This window comes from Mizuhopecten yessoensis, unplaced genomic scaffold (genome assembly GCF_002113885.1).
Source record: "Mizuhopecten yessoensis strain PY_sf001 unplaced genomic scaffold, ASM211388v2 scaffold11171, whole genome shotgun sequence".
NCBI lineage: Eukaryota > Metazoa > Mollusca > Bivalvia > Pectinida > Pectinidae > Mizuhopecten > Mizuhopecten yessoensis.
Window position 1 is genome coordinate 466518 of NW_018408915.1, and position 14793 is coordinate 481310.

A 14793-nucleotide genomic window follows, 5' to 3' on the forward strand; every position below is an offset into this window, starting at 1 on the left:
CCACCCCCACCCCCACCCCCTCCGTGGTACCATGGGGAGGTGTCCTCCTTGTGTTATAAGAGCTTACCGAGATGGGCTGGTAATAATTTATACATGTCTATTGAATACATTGGTTTGTGGTTAACGGTTGGGGGTCTTATTGTCCAATCCCCCTCATTAAGTTTTACCTAGGGGAACAGGTTTCGCGTGATACCATTGGAGATGCTGGTATTGCTCGATTTTTGGCTACCAGTTCTCTTTCTGGGTTCTAATCATCCTGCGGTCATATTTCTTCCAATTGTTTGTAGAGAATATCTGAATAAATGAACATTAACAGTTTATTTACTTTAACTGTTTAGTGTCTTATGCATGTTGTCTGTGTATTAACTTATATAGGTGTATGTAACGTGTAGGTGTTTACGATGAATATATCAGCCATTCGTCAAGAAATGATCGGTGGTATCAAACGTTTCAATTATTAAGTAATAACTATTATGACGTCAACAGTCGGGTCACGGCATTCATAGCTTTATGAATTTTATCTGAACGTGGAAGGGTTAAATAGTTGCTATGCCATACGAAAGCAAGCATATAAAAGTCAAATGTGAAATGTATACATTTGAGATCATGAACCTTTGAGCATCGTTTAGGATTCACGAAAAGCATTGGTACGGAGGGTATGCGACCTGTATTACTAGTGTCGTTTCAACACGCTCGATACTCCTGTCTATAACGATGTTGATAGTGGGTGCCCTCCGCGACTATGCCACGATCAGTAATATAAAAATCGCCAAGGCGTCATTTACTAAATCAAGCGAAAGCATAACACCCAGGTCCCGCCTGACAGACCAATCTTGCGATATAGATTGGTACCAGAATGCCATTATATTTTGTAGATGGACTCTCAGAGTCAATGAAAATATGTCTTACTGCAGTGGTAGTATTTTCATTTCAAAAATGATATTTTCTCAGTTGCTGTGTGACGGGAAATAATGGCTTCCCTTTCATGTTTGAACTTTCCGAGAGAGTGAATTCATAATTCTGCAAAAAAAAAAAAAAAAAAAAAAATCACAGTGACAAACCTGCATTCAGAGGCGACTACTATACATACATTTGTGTATAGTGATCTCTTATTGTAGTTTGTCTTCTGATACCAGTTCAGTAAGCATGAAAATAACTGCAAGGGGGAGTTTTGAAACTGGTCTCTTAATACAGAGGTTTCTCAACACATGCGGTGTCTTTATACAGGTGGTCTTTCGAGTACCATTTGTTGTTTACATAAGTTACATATATAAGTACCAGTAAGCTTGCTTGGGTGTTAAGTGCATCCATTATCTAGTATATATTTTTAGACATGCGACTATTGCATATTTATGTACTGTATTGCACTGGACACACTTATCTTCGAATTTTGATTGTTAAGCATTAAAATCAATAATAACGCACTTTCTAGAGGTGAACATAAACGATCATATAACGATATGTTCTTTACTTTTTACATTCACGCGATATGATATATTCATTATACTTTTTTTAAATAGTTACAAAAATTCTTCTAATTTATTAAATTTGTTATGCTTAAACAAGGAGCCTTACGCGCTATACGCTCCTTCTGTTTCAAAAATGTTAAGGCCAATCTAGATTTTCAACTTCAAAAGCGGATACTACATGCATCTCATTGATACCGCCGGCATATGTAATACAGTGCTAAGCATGCAATTAGTCTAAATTACGACATTTCACTAAAATAATCTATGACAAATGTGGACGGCAGTACTTCCACGATCATTGAATGTCTTTAAGCAAATAAATTGCCTTTGTTGTTTCTGTCATGTACATATAATGAGGTACATTACTAGAGCTTGCTCTAGATACAAGGATGCTTTGTGTTGACCTAATCATAGCCTATTTAGCCATTGTTTTCTACCGGACAGATATCAATCTACATGTACTAAATAAATTAATACCGACGTCACCATGACGTCATTTTCAAAATGTCTTTTAGCAAATTAATTGCCTTTTTTGCTTATGTCATGCACATATTCCGTCTTTGCGTATTGCAGAGTTATCTTCTCTTGAGAGCAGGTATTGATTGTTACGTCATAGGTTCGTGTGAGAAAATTACGTCTTTTCTGAAAAATTGATTACGTTACTCTCACAACCAAATGCCGTAACAATCAATCCCTGCTCTCAAGAGAACATAACTCTGCAATACGCAAAGACGGAATAATGAAGTAGAGCTTGCTCCAGATACAAGGATGTTTTGTGTTGACCTCATCATAGCCTATTTAGCCATTGGTTTCTATCGGACAGATATCAATCTACATGTACTAAATAAATTGTTACCGACGCCATCATGACGTCATTTCCAACCATGAGATTTTGTGTCTATTATAATGACATGATTTAATATTTTCAGCACTTCCGAATTATCCGATTTCGCCTCTACTATTGTATAAGGTTTACTGAAAGTGTTTCGTTAAATTTAGTGTTACATTTGTTACTACCGCCATATTTGGTATCGAAAATACGGGATTTTATGTATTATTATATGCATTTAAAACCCCCACTTTATTTCATTACGAAAACAACATTTTCAAATTTACATAACATAACTAGCTCTGCAAGTGGAATTTACACATTACTTAAGATACAGAGCATGACATGTTCCTCGGATCAGAAGAAACATTAAAAGAGATTGTTTTGGCATGCTTTCATTTAATCATATGTTTTAAATCTTTTAAAGTCCACACACGGAAGGGTTAACATTCAATCTTTTTTATCGTGATACATCTGTACGTGAAAAATTTAATCAAAGAAATCAATTAAATCCAGAGAAACCGAGGATAAAGATTTAAACAAAAAAGCCTTAGTTCTTCAATACACGTGTACTTATATGTATTGTCTGGAGGCGCTTAGTTAAATTCGCAAGGTTCATAGCGATTTTTTTCGTGGAGAGATGCGACTTATTTCTTGTGTGTATAATGGATTATATGTATCTTATCTTGATCGTGTACTGATATCGTAAGAACTTATGTAGTGAACACCAGCTATGTATATGTTTAGATTACTATTAAGCCACTTACCGTAGAGGAAGCACTGTTTTGGCACAAAGCCATTGTTGTCCACATGCTTTGAACATGCATTTCATTTCATATAGAGCTTTTCTACAGGGTTTCACAAGATAAATGATTTGTTGTCAAAACTGAGAGCACAATCGGATAATTATTCAAATCCAATATTTTTACACAAAGGATATTGATATCGACAATTTTTGTTTTCTCGTGATTAATACAATTTTGCAGGAAATATTTGTTTGTATTTTAATAATTGGTTTAGAATAAATTGGATCACACTATCACCTATGTGTGTGTGGTATATTCTTATTTCAAAATACAAGGTTGTTGACGCTTCTGGTGGAATTTTTAAAGTCCCCGAGATTTACCATAGCCATGATGGCCAATATTGTCTCTTTTGAGTCGTTGAATGGTTCATAATATACACACTAAATAATAAAATGTTTAATTAATTTGAACTAAACCAGTACACCTCTGTTATCTTGAATTTAATAATCGTGGTTTTAGTAGTAAGGACCAATTTGAATTCCAACTTTTGATTCCTGGTATCTACGATGAGAACTAGATGTATGATGCACTGGTATTCTTTTTTAGAATACTGTTTCTGTTACCTACTTTTGCACAGGTACACTCACCGGTGTATGCGGTTTGTTACAATCACCGGTGTATGTGTGTGTTTGTTACAATCACCGGTGTATGTGTATGTTTGTTACAATCACCGGTGTATGTGTATGTTTGTTACAATCACAGGTGTATGTGTGTGTTTGTTACAATCACCGGTGTGTATGTGTGTTTGTTACAATCACCGGTGTATGTGTATGTTTGTTACAATCACAGGTGTATGTGTGTGTTTGTTACAATCACCGGTGTTTGTGTGTGTTTGTTACAATCACCGGTGTATGTGTCTGTTTGTTACACTCACCGATGTATGTGTGTGTTTGTTACACTCACCGGTGTATGTGTGTGTCTTTTACAATCACCGGTGTATGTGTGTGTTTGTTACAATCATCGGTGTATGTTTATGTTTGTTACAATCACCGGTGTATGTGTATGTGTGTGTTTGTTACAATCACCGGTGTGTGTGTGTGTTTGTTACAATCACCGGCGTATGTGTGTGTTTGTTCCAATCACCGGTGTATGTGTGTGTTTGTTACAATCCCCGGTGTATGTGTGTGTTTGTTACAATCACCGGAGTATGTGTGTGTTTGTTACAATCATCGGTGTATGTTTATGTTTGTTACAATCACCGGTGTATGTGTATGTTTGTTACAATCACCGGTGTATTTGTGTGTTTGTTACAATCACCGGTGTATGTGTGTATTTGTTACAATCACCGTTGTATGTGTGTGTTTGTTACAATCACCTGTGTATGTGTGTGTTTGTTACAATCACCGTTGTATGTGTGTGTCTGTTACAATCACCGGTGTATGTGTGTGTTTGTTACAATCCCCGGTGTATGTGTGTGTTTGTTACAATCACCGGCGTATGTGTATGTTTGTTACAATCACCGGTGTATGAGTGTGTTTGTTACAATCACCGGTGTATGTGGGTGTTTGTTACAATCACCGGTGTATGTGTGTGTCTTTTACAATCACCGGTGTATGTGTGTGTTTGTTACAATCATCGGTGTATGTTTATGTTTGTTACAATCACCGGTGTATGTGTATGTGTGTGTTTGTTACAATCACCGGTGTTTGTGTGTGTTTGTTACAATCACCGGTGTATGTGTCTGTTTGTTACAATCCCCGTGTATGTGTGTGTTTGTTACAATCACCGGTGCATGTGTGTGTTTGTTACAATCACTGGTATATGTGTGTGTTTGTTACAATCACCTGTGTATGTGTGTGTTTGTTACAATCACCGGTGTGTGTGTGTGTTTGTTACAATCACCGGCGTATGTGTATGTTTGTTACAATCACCGGTGTATGTGTATGTTTGTTACAATCACAGGTGTATGTGTGTGTTTGTTACAATCACCGGTGTGTATGTGTGTTTGTTACAATCACCGGTGTATGTGTATGTGTGTGTTTGTTACAATCACCGGTGTGTATGTGTGTTTGTTACAATCACCGGTGTATGTGTATGTTTGTTACAATCACCGGTGTATTTGTGTGTTTGTTACAATCACCGGTGTATGTGTCTGTTTGTTACACTCACCGATGTATGTGTGTGTTTGTTACACTCACCGGTGTATGTGTGTGTCTTTTACAATCACCGGTGTATGTGTGTGTTTGTTACAATCACCGTTGTATGTGTGTGTTTGTTACAATCACCTTTGTATGTGTTTGTTACAATCACCGGTGTATGTGTGTGTTTGTTACAATCACCTGTGTATGTGTGTGTTTGTTACAATCACCATTCTATGTGTGTGTTTGTTACAATCACCGGTGTATGTGTGTGTTTGTTACAATCACCGGTGTATGTGTCTGTTTGTTACAATCCCCGTGTATGTGTGTGTTTGTTACAATCACCGGTGCATGTGTGTGTTTGTTACAATCACTGGTATATGTGTGTGTTTGTTACAATCACCTGTGTATGTGTGTGTTTGTTACGTGGGTCTTTCACAGACTCCTTAACCTAACGTGTTTACATATATCTTTGACTTTGTGTGTATGGGTTGGACATATTAATATTAAAACCAAAGATACGTGGATAAGGGATTGAAATTGAAGGACTGTTCAAAGATAAAACAAATACACACTTTTTTCATTGGTTTTTGAAAATATACATGAACGCGTCACGCTTTCATCACATTGGATGACAACTCACAAGAGTTGATATGCACTTTCATGTTCTTTGCGATGATACATTGTTTTATTGTATTGGCGTAACCTTGAACTGCATTATATAGAATGTAAAATTACTTCAGACAATAATTGAATTTGGAGTCAAAGTCATATATATTTTGTTTCATGATCAACGCCAGTGATATTTCATCCGATGGGATTAAGCAAGAGGGCAAATTACGAGGAGTGTTCATTTCTGTCATTTACATATCTGTTCTTTTATTTGAACAAGAACCATTGGCACATGACGCCATCGTTTGTATGGTTCCATCACTATGAGCAGTTTCTTTTTGTTCTTTTTCTTTTTGTTCTTTTTCTTTTTGTTCTCTTTGTTTCTATTTCATAAACACCTCCATGATTAGTCAGTTTCCAGTGAATAAAAAATGTTTTGTTTTGAGATCAGAAAGCAAATACTAAAATATAGTTTTATCAAAAACCATTTATTTCATAGATAAATGATTAAGAAAATTATGTTATCGCTAAATCTGTTTTCAACTTGATATTTAGGATATAATTATTGATAACATTTAGTCCGCCGACGAGGTAACGGTAAGCAGTATGCCATTTATGCTGATGACTACGACGGCGACTGCTGCTGTTGCTGCTGCTGCTGATGATGATGATATTAGTTATTTCTTTTGTACGACACAATCTACTCTTTCATTACAAGCATTTCAAAACTGAATAGGATAGATTGATTAGGTTATAGGCAATAAGTATAAATATAAACCAAAACTATGGAATTATTCATTGTATTCAATATATTGAACAAAACATGTTGCGTTTATCAATATTCTTGACAAAAATAATGTTTCGTCTGTTATTTTTATCTTTTTTTTTTTTGTGTGTGTCTATTTCCTTACGTTGCAAAATCATTAATAATGCAAGATATTGTGTCTATTTGCTTTGTCTGTAACCTTTTTTGTCATGCTATGGATCCCTCAGAGCATTACATCTAAATTACTTTGAAGTCATCTGTACATGGCTACAAGCTCTCGTTTGTCTTAATACATTAACACAGCACTGCGAATAAAACAAAATCAATGAAGACATCGTACGCTATTCTTTGTAAAATATTTTAGAACAACTTTGCGATCGGCTTGAGGGTATCTGTTTTACAATATTAAATTAATCTAATCTAAAGCGAGTTATAACAGAAATATGGAGATGAATCGCTGCCATAATGGTAACGGAGAGTGCAGTTCCCGAGATCTGAGAGCACTTTTAAAGATGTCCACAATATATCTGTATTGACAGACAGTGATTTACTGGTGACTTCGAAAACATATGTTATTGGATATATATAGATATAAAAAAGTGAACTTGTATATATATTTTAGTTTATAATAAAAAAAAATCAATTTTTAAATTTTATTATGTGCAAATGATAAATGTATAAATAAAACTTTAAGCTACATAAAAATCAACAGGTGATATAGACTATTGCTTATATCATTGTAGAGGTACTGCTTTCTTTTTATGTAAGGTACAGTTGAATTATCACTTTTTGAAAGAATACAAAATTATTAAATAAATCAAATGTACGGGGAAATTGTGTGATAAAATGCTATTCCTCTCCTTTGTAAGAGAACTGTGAACGATTGTATCGGTAACAAAATTATTCAATATACAAACATGTACATACTTAAACAATCTGATATAATAGAAAAGCTTTTTGCCTGAATGTAATAAAATATAATTCACTCGGGAAGAAACTATAATTCAAATCCTTATTGATTGATATTGCAAATAAATCGTTTTCAGTGAATGTTGATGTGAATAATGAAGCGTATTGTTCATTTTAAAAGTGCATACAAACATCAGACTTGGGTAAACAGGGGGCTAAAACATATGAGTACAATATAGATTGTCATAATAGACGAGATTTCATTTTCACCGCGGAAGTAATGTATTTTAGTCATTGATTCTGCAGTTACTTTAAAAGCTAACATAGTAACACGGTATTCATCTCTCATATTGAAAGAGTACATTTATTAAAGTAAGAACAACACATGTCTGTTTGCACTCACAAACAATCTCTCATTTTGAAAAGGCTCATACATTGAAAGTAAGAGCAACCCATAATTATTTAGGCTCATAAACAATTTCTTGGGTTTCTACTCATTGTGAGAAATCTCTCACTTTGAATAGATTCATATATTGAAAGTAATGGCCAACCATATATATTATGGCTCATAAACAATTTGACGAATTTTTACTAAATCATTAATGTTAAATATTTGATTATAATGAAATAAAGTGTTTTTACCATATTTCCTCGATAAGATTTTAAATAAAGTACATATAGCGTTAAAGTTCCTTAAAAAAGTCCGAGGATGAAAGTTGAATTATAAGCAAGTGATAAAAAATTATTATGGTTGCGCAATATTTAAATATCGATTGTATCTTATTTACTCAGAACTGTATTTAAAAAAATGTAACATTTTCGGTTTAAATAGTCTATTTGATATCATCAAATGATTTGTTTGACAAAGAATTTTCATTATCTATTTGCATATTTGCAAGAAATGTTATATTGTAATATTCAGTATTGCTTTTTTGAGATCTTTGACAATATATTTTACAGGTTTTCTTTACTTTGTACTTTGTAGGCTCATTACTGTGTGAAAGCATCTGATATCGATGAACTTGTTGCTCTTGTGTGCATTTGACTAATGGTACGTCAACAATATGACATTGTAAAAATATGGTGGTTTGTTTGATGCGAATTATAAAATATATCGTGACAGTTAACATGACCCAACTTGAAAACCTTGGATAAAATATGTAAAAGATCCTTATCATACGAAGTGAAGCATGATATGGTATTTTCAACGACAGAATTTATGGCTTATCATATATACAAAATTTACCGTAGAGAAAAATTAATCACTAGAGTTTCATTTGTATATGATGTTTCGTACCTGACAATATCTGTACGAACAGGTTTGCATAGCAAATTAGTCTGAAGCTTTTGTCGAGTTCTGTGACGCATACATAACAATGAAAAAAGTCAATATATTGTAAGATTAACAAAGAATACAAGGCCAATCAACCAATTTGTGGAACAGCTATATCATCCACATACATATTCAGTGGCTGTAATATAAACGACCTTATAGGAATACATTGTACTATTCTTATTGTGGAGAATAACGATCACTGTCTGTGAGTCTGATGCCAAATACCGTAGTAGTCGAGGTTTCATTGCAGAGAAAAGAAGTTGTATAATTCATGGTAAAATGATTCTTTGTCTGTATGTGACGCCGGGATAAGGCAAAAGTAGGCAAGTTGCCATTTAAGGTATTGTAGTGAGTATGCGTTCTGTTTGTGTAATAATGTGTAATTGTAGCTAGCCAGCCTCTAGTCTTGTACAATCACCGAACCCTGAGGCTGCGGACAACGACGAATACAGTTCACACCCAAATTGTGACGTCATTGTCTACAGCCCGCAGTATGACCCCGGTTTGGAAGCGTTGTTACTAGCTTATGTATCATAATGCACTGGCTATTTATATACTTTTATCTAGGATATGTGTGTATAGAAATGCATATCATGTCATCCTATTATTAATATAATATCCGCTGTTCTAACAAAATAAAGCATGATCATATGGATGACAAAAATGTTATAATTTCAAAGTTTGGTACAAAGTTGCTCCCGAGATGAAAAACAATGGTTGGTTAGCAAGTACAGATATACCTATACCTGTATATATGGGGCAAAGAAGTAATTCCAACAGTGTGGACAAGTTTAGGTTGTCAAATTTTCGGAGCGATCCGCTCCTTTTTCAAGACACAGTGAAACAGAACAGTTACATGTACATATACAAATCTGTATATATATATATATATATATAATATTGACTAGGTAGATGACCCGTATCAGGTGTAACACATTTTTACAGTCAAGTTATACATGGGGTTTGAAATGATGTCAATGAAAATCTGACAATCAGTAAGTATGTGACCATTAGACACATACATGTGTTTGCACTATCAAATCTGGTATTTGATATATTTTGCCAAAACAAGAATTACACTACACCATACTGATGTTTCGTACTCCTAGGACTCATCAGTTGATATTTCCAACCCCAGCTGTTTTAGAAACTGCATAAACATATATATTTATACATTATTCACTTACGTTCAGGAACATTATATACATAATTAATGCATTTTGTGACTGTTTATTACTGTTGTTAAGTAGTCCTCAATAACCTTACATTTGTAAACAATAGTGATACCAAGGTTCGAAATAAATAATTAACAATTAAGGTGAGGATGGCTGTTGTGAAATACATATGTTTGCTACTAGTCATAATAGCTTTGAGTAAATTAGTGTCACCTAGTGCAAAATTTATTATCACCTTTGTTTATGTTTTTCATGTAGAATTTTCTGTGTTTACGGTCGAATATATAGATATACCCTTGCGATAGCTCCGACGTGTTCAGCGTGAGACAAATACTATGATAAATAACGATGAAAAAATATAAACAAAACATGCGACTTCAATGTTTGGAACGTGGATAGGTTCTTATTTAAACCACATCAATAAAGCAACACGGCAATCAATGAACTACATCATTGAACTACATATGTTATCAATGATAGTGTGTTTATTTCCGCTCCAAATAGCTTCCATCAACACGACTAGCCCTATCTGTTTACCATATGCCTATAACCGTTTGCATGTTTTTATCAGATCACGCCTGTATAAAATGTACAGTTGTGTACACTTTAGTTTCGCCGTTTCACCGACCCTATTCCCATCGACAGAAATGGAACAACAAGATAACTTGACAATGTTGTCTATCTACAGTGATAAAACATAAACGGGGTTTTTGATTTTCGGAATCGCAGAATTTGGCATACATTGGTGCAGATATTAAGCATTCTCGATCTATAGCGCGGGACATTTGACAAGAAAGCGTTTCTACTACGAAAGCATATGTTTGTCAACTCCCAGGACTTGCATTGAACGGCAGAGTTGGTTGTTAATTGTTAATCAGCACGTTGATTAGCACTTTTCACCATTCACTCCTGAACAATGGAGCGTGACAATTAAGAGATTGGTGCCGTTTGACTCCGAATTTCCCTTTTACGGTACACATCCACGAAATAGTATCAGATGCTTAAATTTTACAAATAGTTATGTCTACGGCAACCATATTTATTACAATGGACATATACCAACATATTTGAAGTATTATGACATAAAATTCTGAATATACAGCCTTAGGCAAAGATTTTTTATTTAGCAAATTTATCACTTTAACCAATTATCCTACGCAGTATGATTTGTCATTAGGAATGACCTCGATCACTCGAAAAGGTCATAACTGTTTTTTGTAGAAAAACGTCCCTCAGACCGTGAATGCTGTTAATCATATTTGCCTTCAGTGTCGTTAGTTTATTTTCAAATTATTAACGTACGAAAGCTCATTTTTCTTATTTTTTTATAATTTGGAAATTAAGTCGAGTTAGACAGTCAGGAGATATATATCGGTCATTCATTGTCGGCCGTCTAAATCATCATATCCATTTCTTTATTATATCTTCTTCGTGTTTGTTATTTTGAGATTATTAAATAACAGGGAAAATACGTTACTTTTCATGTCGCAAACTCTCATTATTTTAAAATTATTTTCTATTTTGGTTGATATCATCAGATGCTATTTATTATGAGAGAAAAACTGCTGCTGTTATGGTGACTAGCGTGAATATATCTATCATTTCTGCATTCCGCACTATGAACAAATGGCAAACTTGGAAATTTGTTAAAAACACCATAAAACAAAATGTGAAGAGATATAAAGATTTATAATATTTATAGCACATTCCTTTATTAATTCCTTTGTATTTATGTAATATGATGTTCATTTGTGAATTTGAAAGAAAGATTTAAAAATGTAAACCATATTTTAATTGTTAGCGTTTATTTCTTTGTGAAATATTGATCATTTTGATATGATTAATGCAATTAGGCCAAAAAAATCGCTTTTAACAAAATCTTTTTTGTAAGAATTTCTACATCTATTAGATCTTCAATCATATACCAATACATTGAATAAACATTTCTTGATTGCTGCATAAAAAGAAGAAATGATATAAAAGAGAAAAAGGTTGTGTTTTTTTGTGAATCACATATAAGTCACTCATTTCATCTCTCTATCACTTGCTTATTATATCTAAATGCGATCACTTTTTACTTATGTACTTCCGTAAAGTGTTTACAAAACAGAACCGAGAAATAAGTTTCGCATATCGAAACACTGAAAGAGCGTTGATGTTTTAAAACAAGTCCTTGTGTCACTTTAAAGATTACAACATAATTTGATATCGTCACATCTTTCGAGCCATTATGGAATTTGACAGGTTTTCCGGTACGGCATCATTATTTCTACAGGAAAAGTGAGCTTCTTGCTCTGCGGGATAGCGTCTCCAAGTGCTGTAAATATTCCTAAAATGCTTCTTGTCATTTTTTGTGCTTTGTGTTTGAATACTACCGAATCTAAAAACAAAATCATTTTTAGATTTTGTTGTATTAAATAAAGCAACTTTCAATCACGACCCGATAATTCAACCGGAGTCAAATGTACACGCTAACACGCGGTCAATCAGAGCAACACATACAACATATTTCTTCTCTTTGAATATCTCTGACCGACAAAGATCTGTTTGCAGTCGAATTACATTAACAAATACAATATCTGTTCAGCGTTAAGGGTTCTAACAAAGGTAGTTTTCCGGAGATTAGACGCATGTATCAACATTAAACGCGGCACCGCCAGCAAAGGTCAAAATCAAACGGACAGAGTGCATCGTATCAGTGCCCCTGATGTTTTCCTTATATAGAATGCGTAAATTATATATTGAATTGAATGTACGAAGCTACAACGATTTTAACCCAGACCTTGAATTATATGTTACAACAGTGCCCATTCACCGTGTTGGGGAAAATACGATGTTGCAACGTAAATATTTCGTCTTTTTTTCTATCAGTGTAAGATAACGCCACATTGGACACTAATGACTGATGTCAGCTTTATTGAATGCGTATATCCGTAGCGACGTGGAATGGCTTTGTTTCACACAATGCATCAAATTGGTGGTTCTGCTCATTCAAAGCGTGGAACAATCGGCGCAATAAACACGGACCGAGTATAGGTTAAAGGTGACGTTCAATATATTGACTGGTGGTGTATTTAGTTCGAATTCGGGTGTTCCCCGTCTGTATAATAGCTGGTATCTAAACACGGGCCTTGACCGATAGAAGCTGAGAGTAGATGTATAATGTAATTACACGCATCTCAGTCACGACGGTATATTTGAGAATGGCAATGCTGGTTCATTACGGTATCATGTATCCATTGCATTGTGGACCTATACCGAAACAGTCTTCCCGATAGTGTAAATATCTTTTGTTCTATGAAATAATTTTGTTTATTCTGAACCAATGTCGGTTTTCGTTACCTGTGCTTACAAAATACGCATGAATGAATCCGTCAGGTATTTATTTCGTCCTGATATATTCCTTTGTAGTTAAAGGTTCCGTTCACTAACACATCGCTAAGTACCGTAGTTCTCTCATATGCGACGAACACGTGGAGCAGAACTTTAGAATAACGTTATCATTTCTCGACTTCAAAGTCACTCGGATCGATAAGTTGTTATTGAAGATAAAAAATACAATAAGCCACGCTAATAAGTTTCTGTTATCTAACAACGTAGACCAGGTGTGAACTCAAGCAAAACACCTGTCCGGGTGAAAGAACATGAACCATACTATTGTAGACGTAAAGCATAAACCAATCATATACAATGCAATGTAGATCCGAATATATTTTAGCTATATATTACCGTTAAACATAAGTAAAAGTTGATAGGTAAAACTTACCGCTCAAGATGAGTAGAAGATTGAAGACGTTCCAATCGAAGCAGCATACTGAAGGCATCCTCACTTTTTCACACTAACACCTGGAAACACGCTTTATAAGGCACATGGTCTTTTTTCTTAATGCATGTTTAGAGTATGTAGCAGGCCCTACTGAAATATTAAAGGTTTGTTACCATGCCTGTAGTGAAGTGAGACCGCGTACACGGTATAGAGACAGGCAGCAATTGCTGTTTCCCGTTGTGTTCACTAAGATCTCCCTTTCATTGGATGCCGGTGCTCTCCTACGAAAAATCGACTAACTCTCGCTATGTACTGGTGACTACGGTTTTAATGGACCGTAACACGTGTCTTTTAAGACTTAAAGGTGTACAAAATGGCCGCGTCACAGTCGACACGTATGTTGGTGTAAGAATGCTATTCATCAAAGGTCGTGTGTTCTTAATATGAATAATACACTGATACACTAGAAGTGCCAATATTTGTGTCGGTAAGGAAGCTACACAGATACCTCGCTGACTATGCTTACTCCTTTGCTTGGTAATGCTTAAGCTAGATGTACCTTCTCGGCCGCGATATACAATTTTATTGCATTATGCCTTCATTCTCACTGGTTGGCATCGTATTTTGGCAGCGTAGTGATGACTTCAAATGGCCCAATCGGAACAGGGATCTAGACGGATTTGGTCGTCTGCTTTCTGGCACGCGCTCCCAGGAGTAACACAAAACGCCTTCAGCGTCCAAATAGTCTAATATATTGTTGTGTAGTAATCCTTAACCATCAAGTTTTGTCTTCCGTAAATTGATGCCTTTGTAACAGCTTGTATGGTACTGCAGTATTGATCACCTTAAATGCTGATTATTGCAAACGTCGGGCTAATCCAGCGTAAACTTATCTATTCCGCATTAATCTCATTTTGATAACGCTTTCCTTGTTACTTGTTAAATTTCTGCGCAGTATGGGATAGTGTCTAATAAAGTCAACCCCATACCATCCACTGTTTCTAGGAAAACACACAATTTTGGAGCTCTTAAACCTATACACACATT

General features: G+C 34.9%; 1 protein-coding gene across 1 annotated transcript in view; it reads right to left on the bottom strand.

Moving 5' to 3' along the window:
• The window catches only part of LOC110467358 (neuronal acetylcholine receptor subunit alpha-3-like), a 95998-nt gene extending 81595 nt beyond the window's left edge, over positions 1 to 14403 (bottom strand). The window contains exon 1 of the mRNA XM_021524474.1: positions 13747 to 14403. Coding sequence (XP_021380149.1) covers positions 13747 to 13804 — 58 coding nt within the window. The 5' untranslated portion in view covers positions 13805 to 14403. The remainder of the gene's footprint in view (positions 1 to 13746) is intronic.
• Positions 14404 to 14793: the final 390 nt, after the last annotated feature.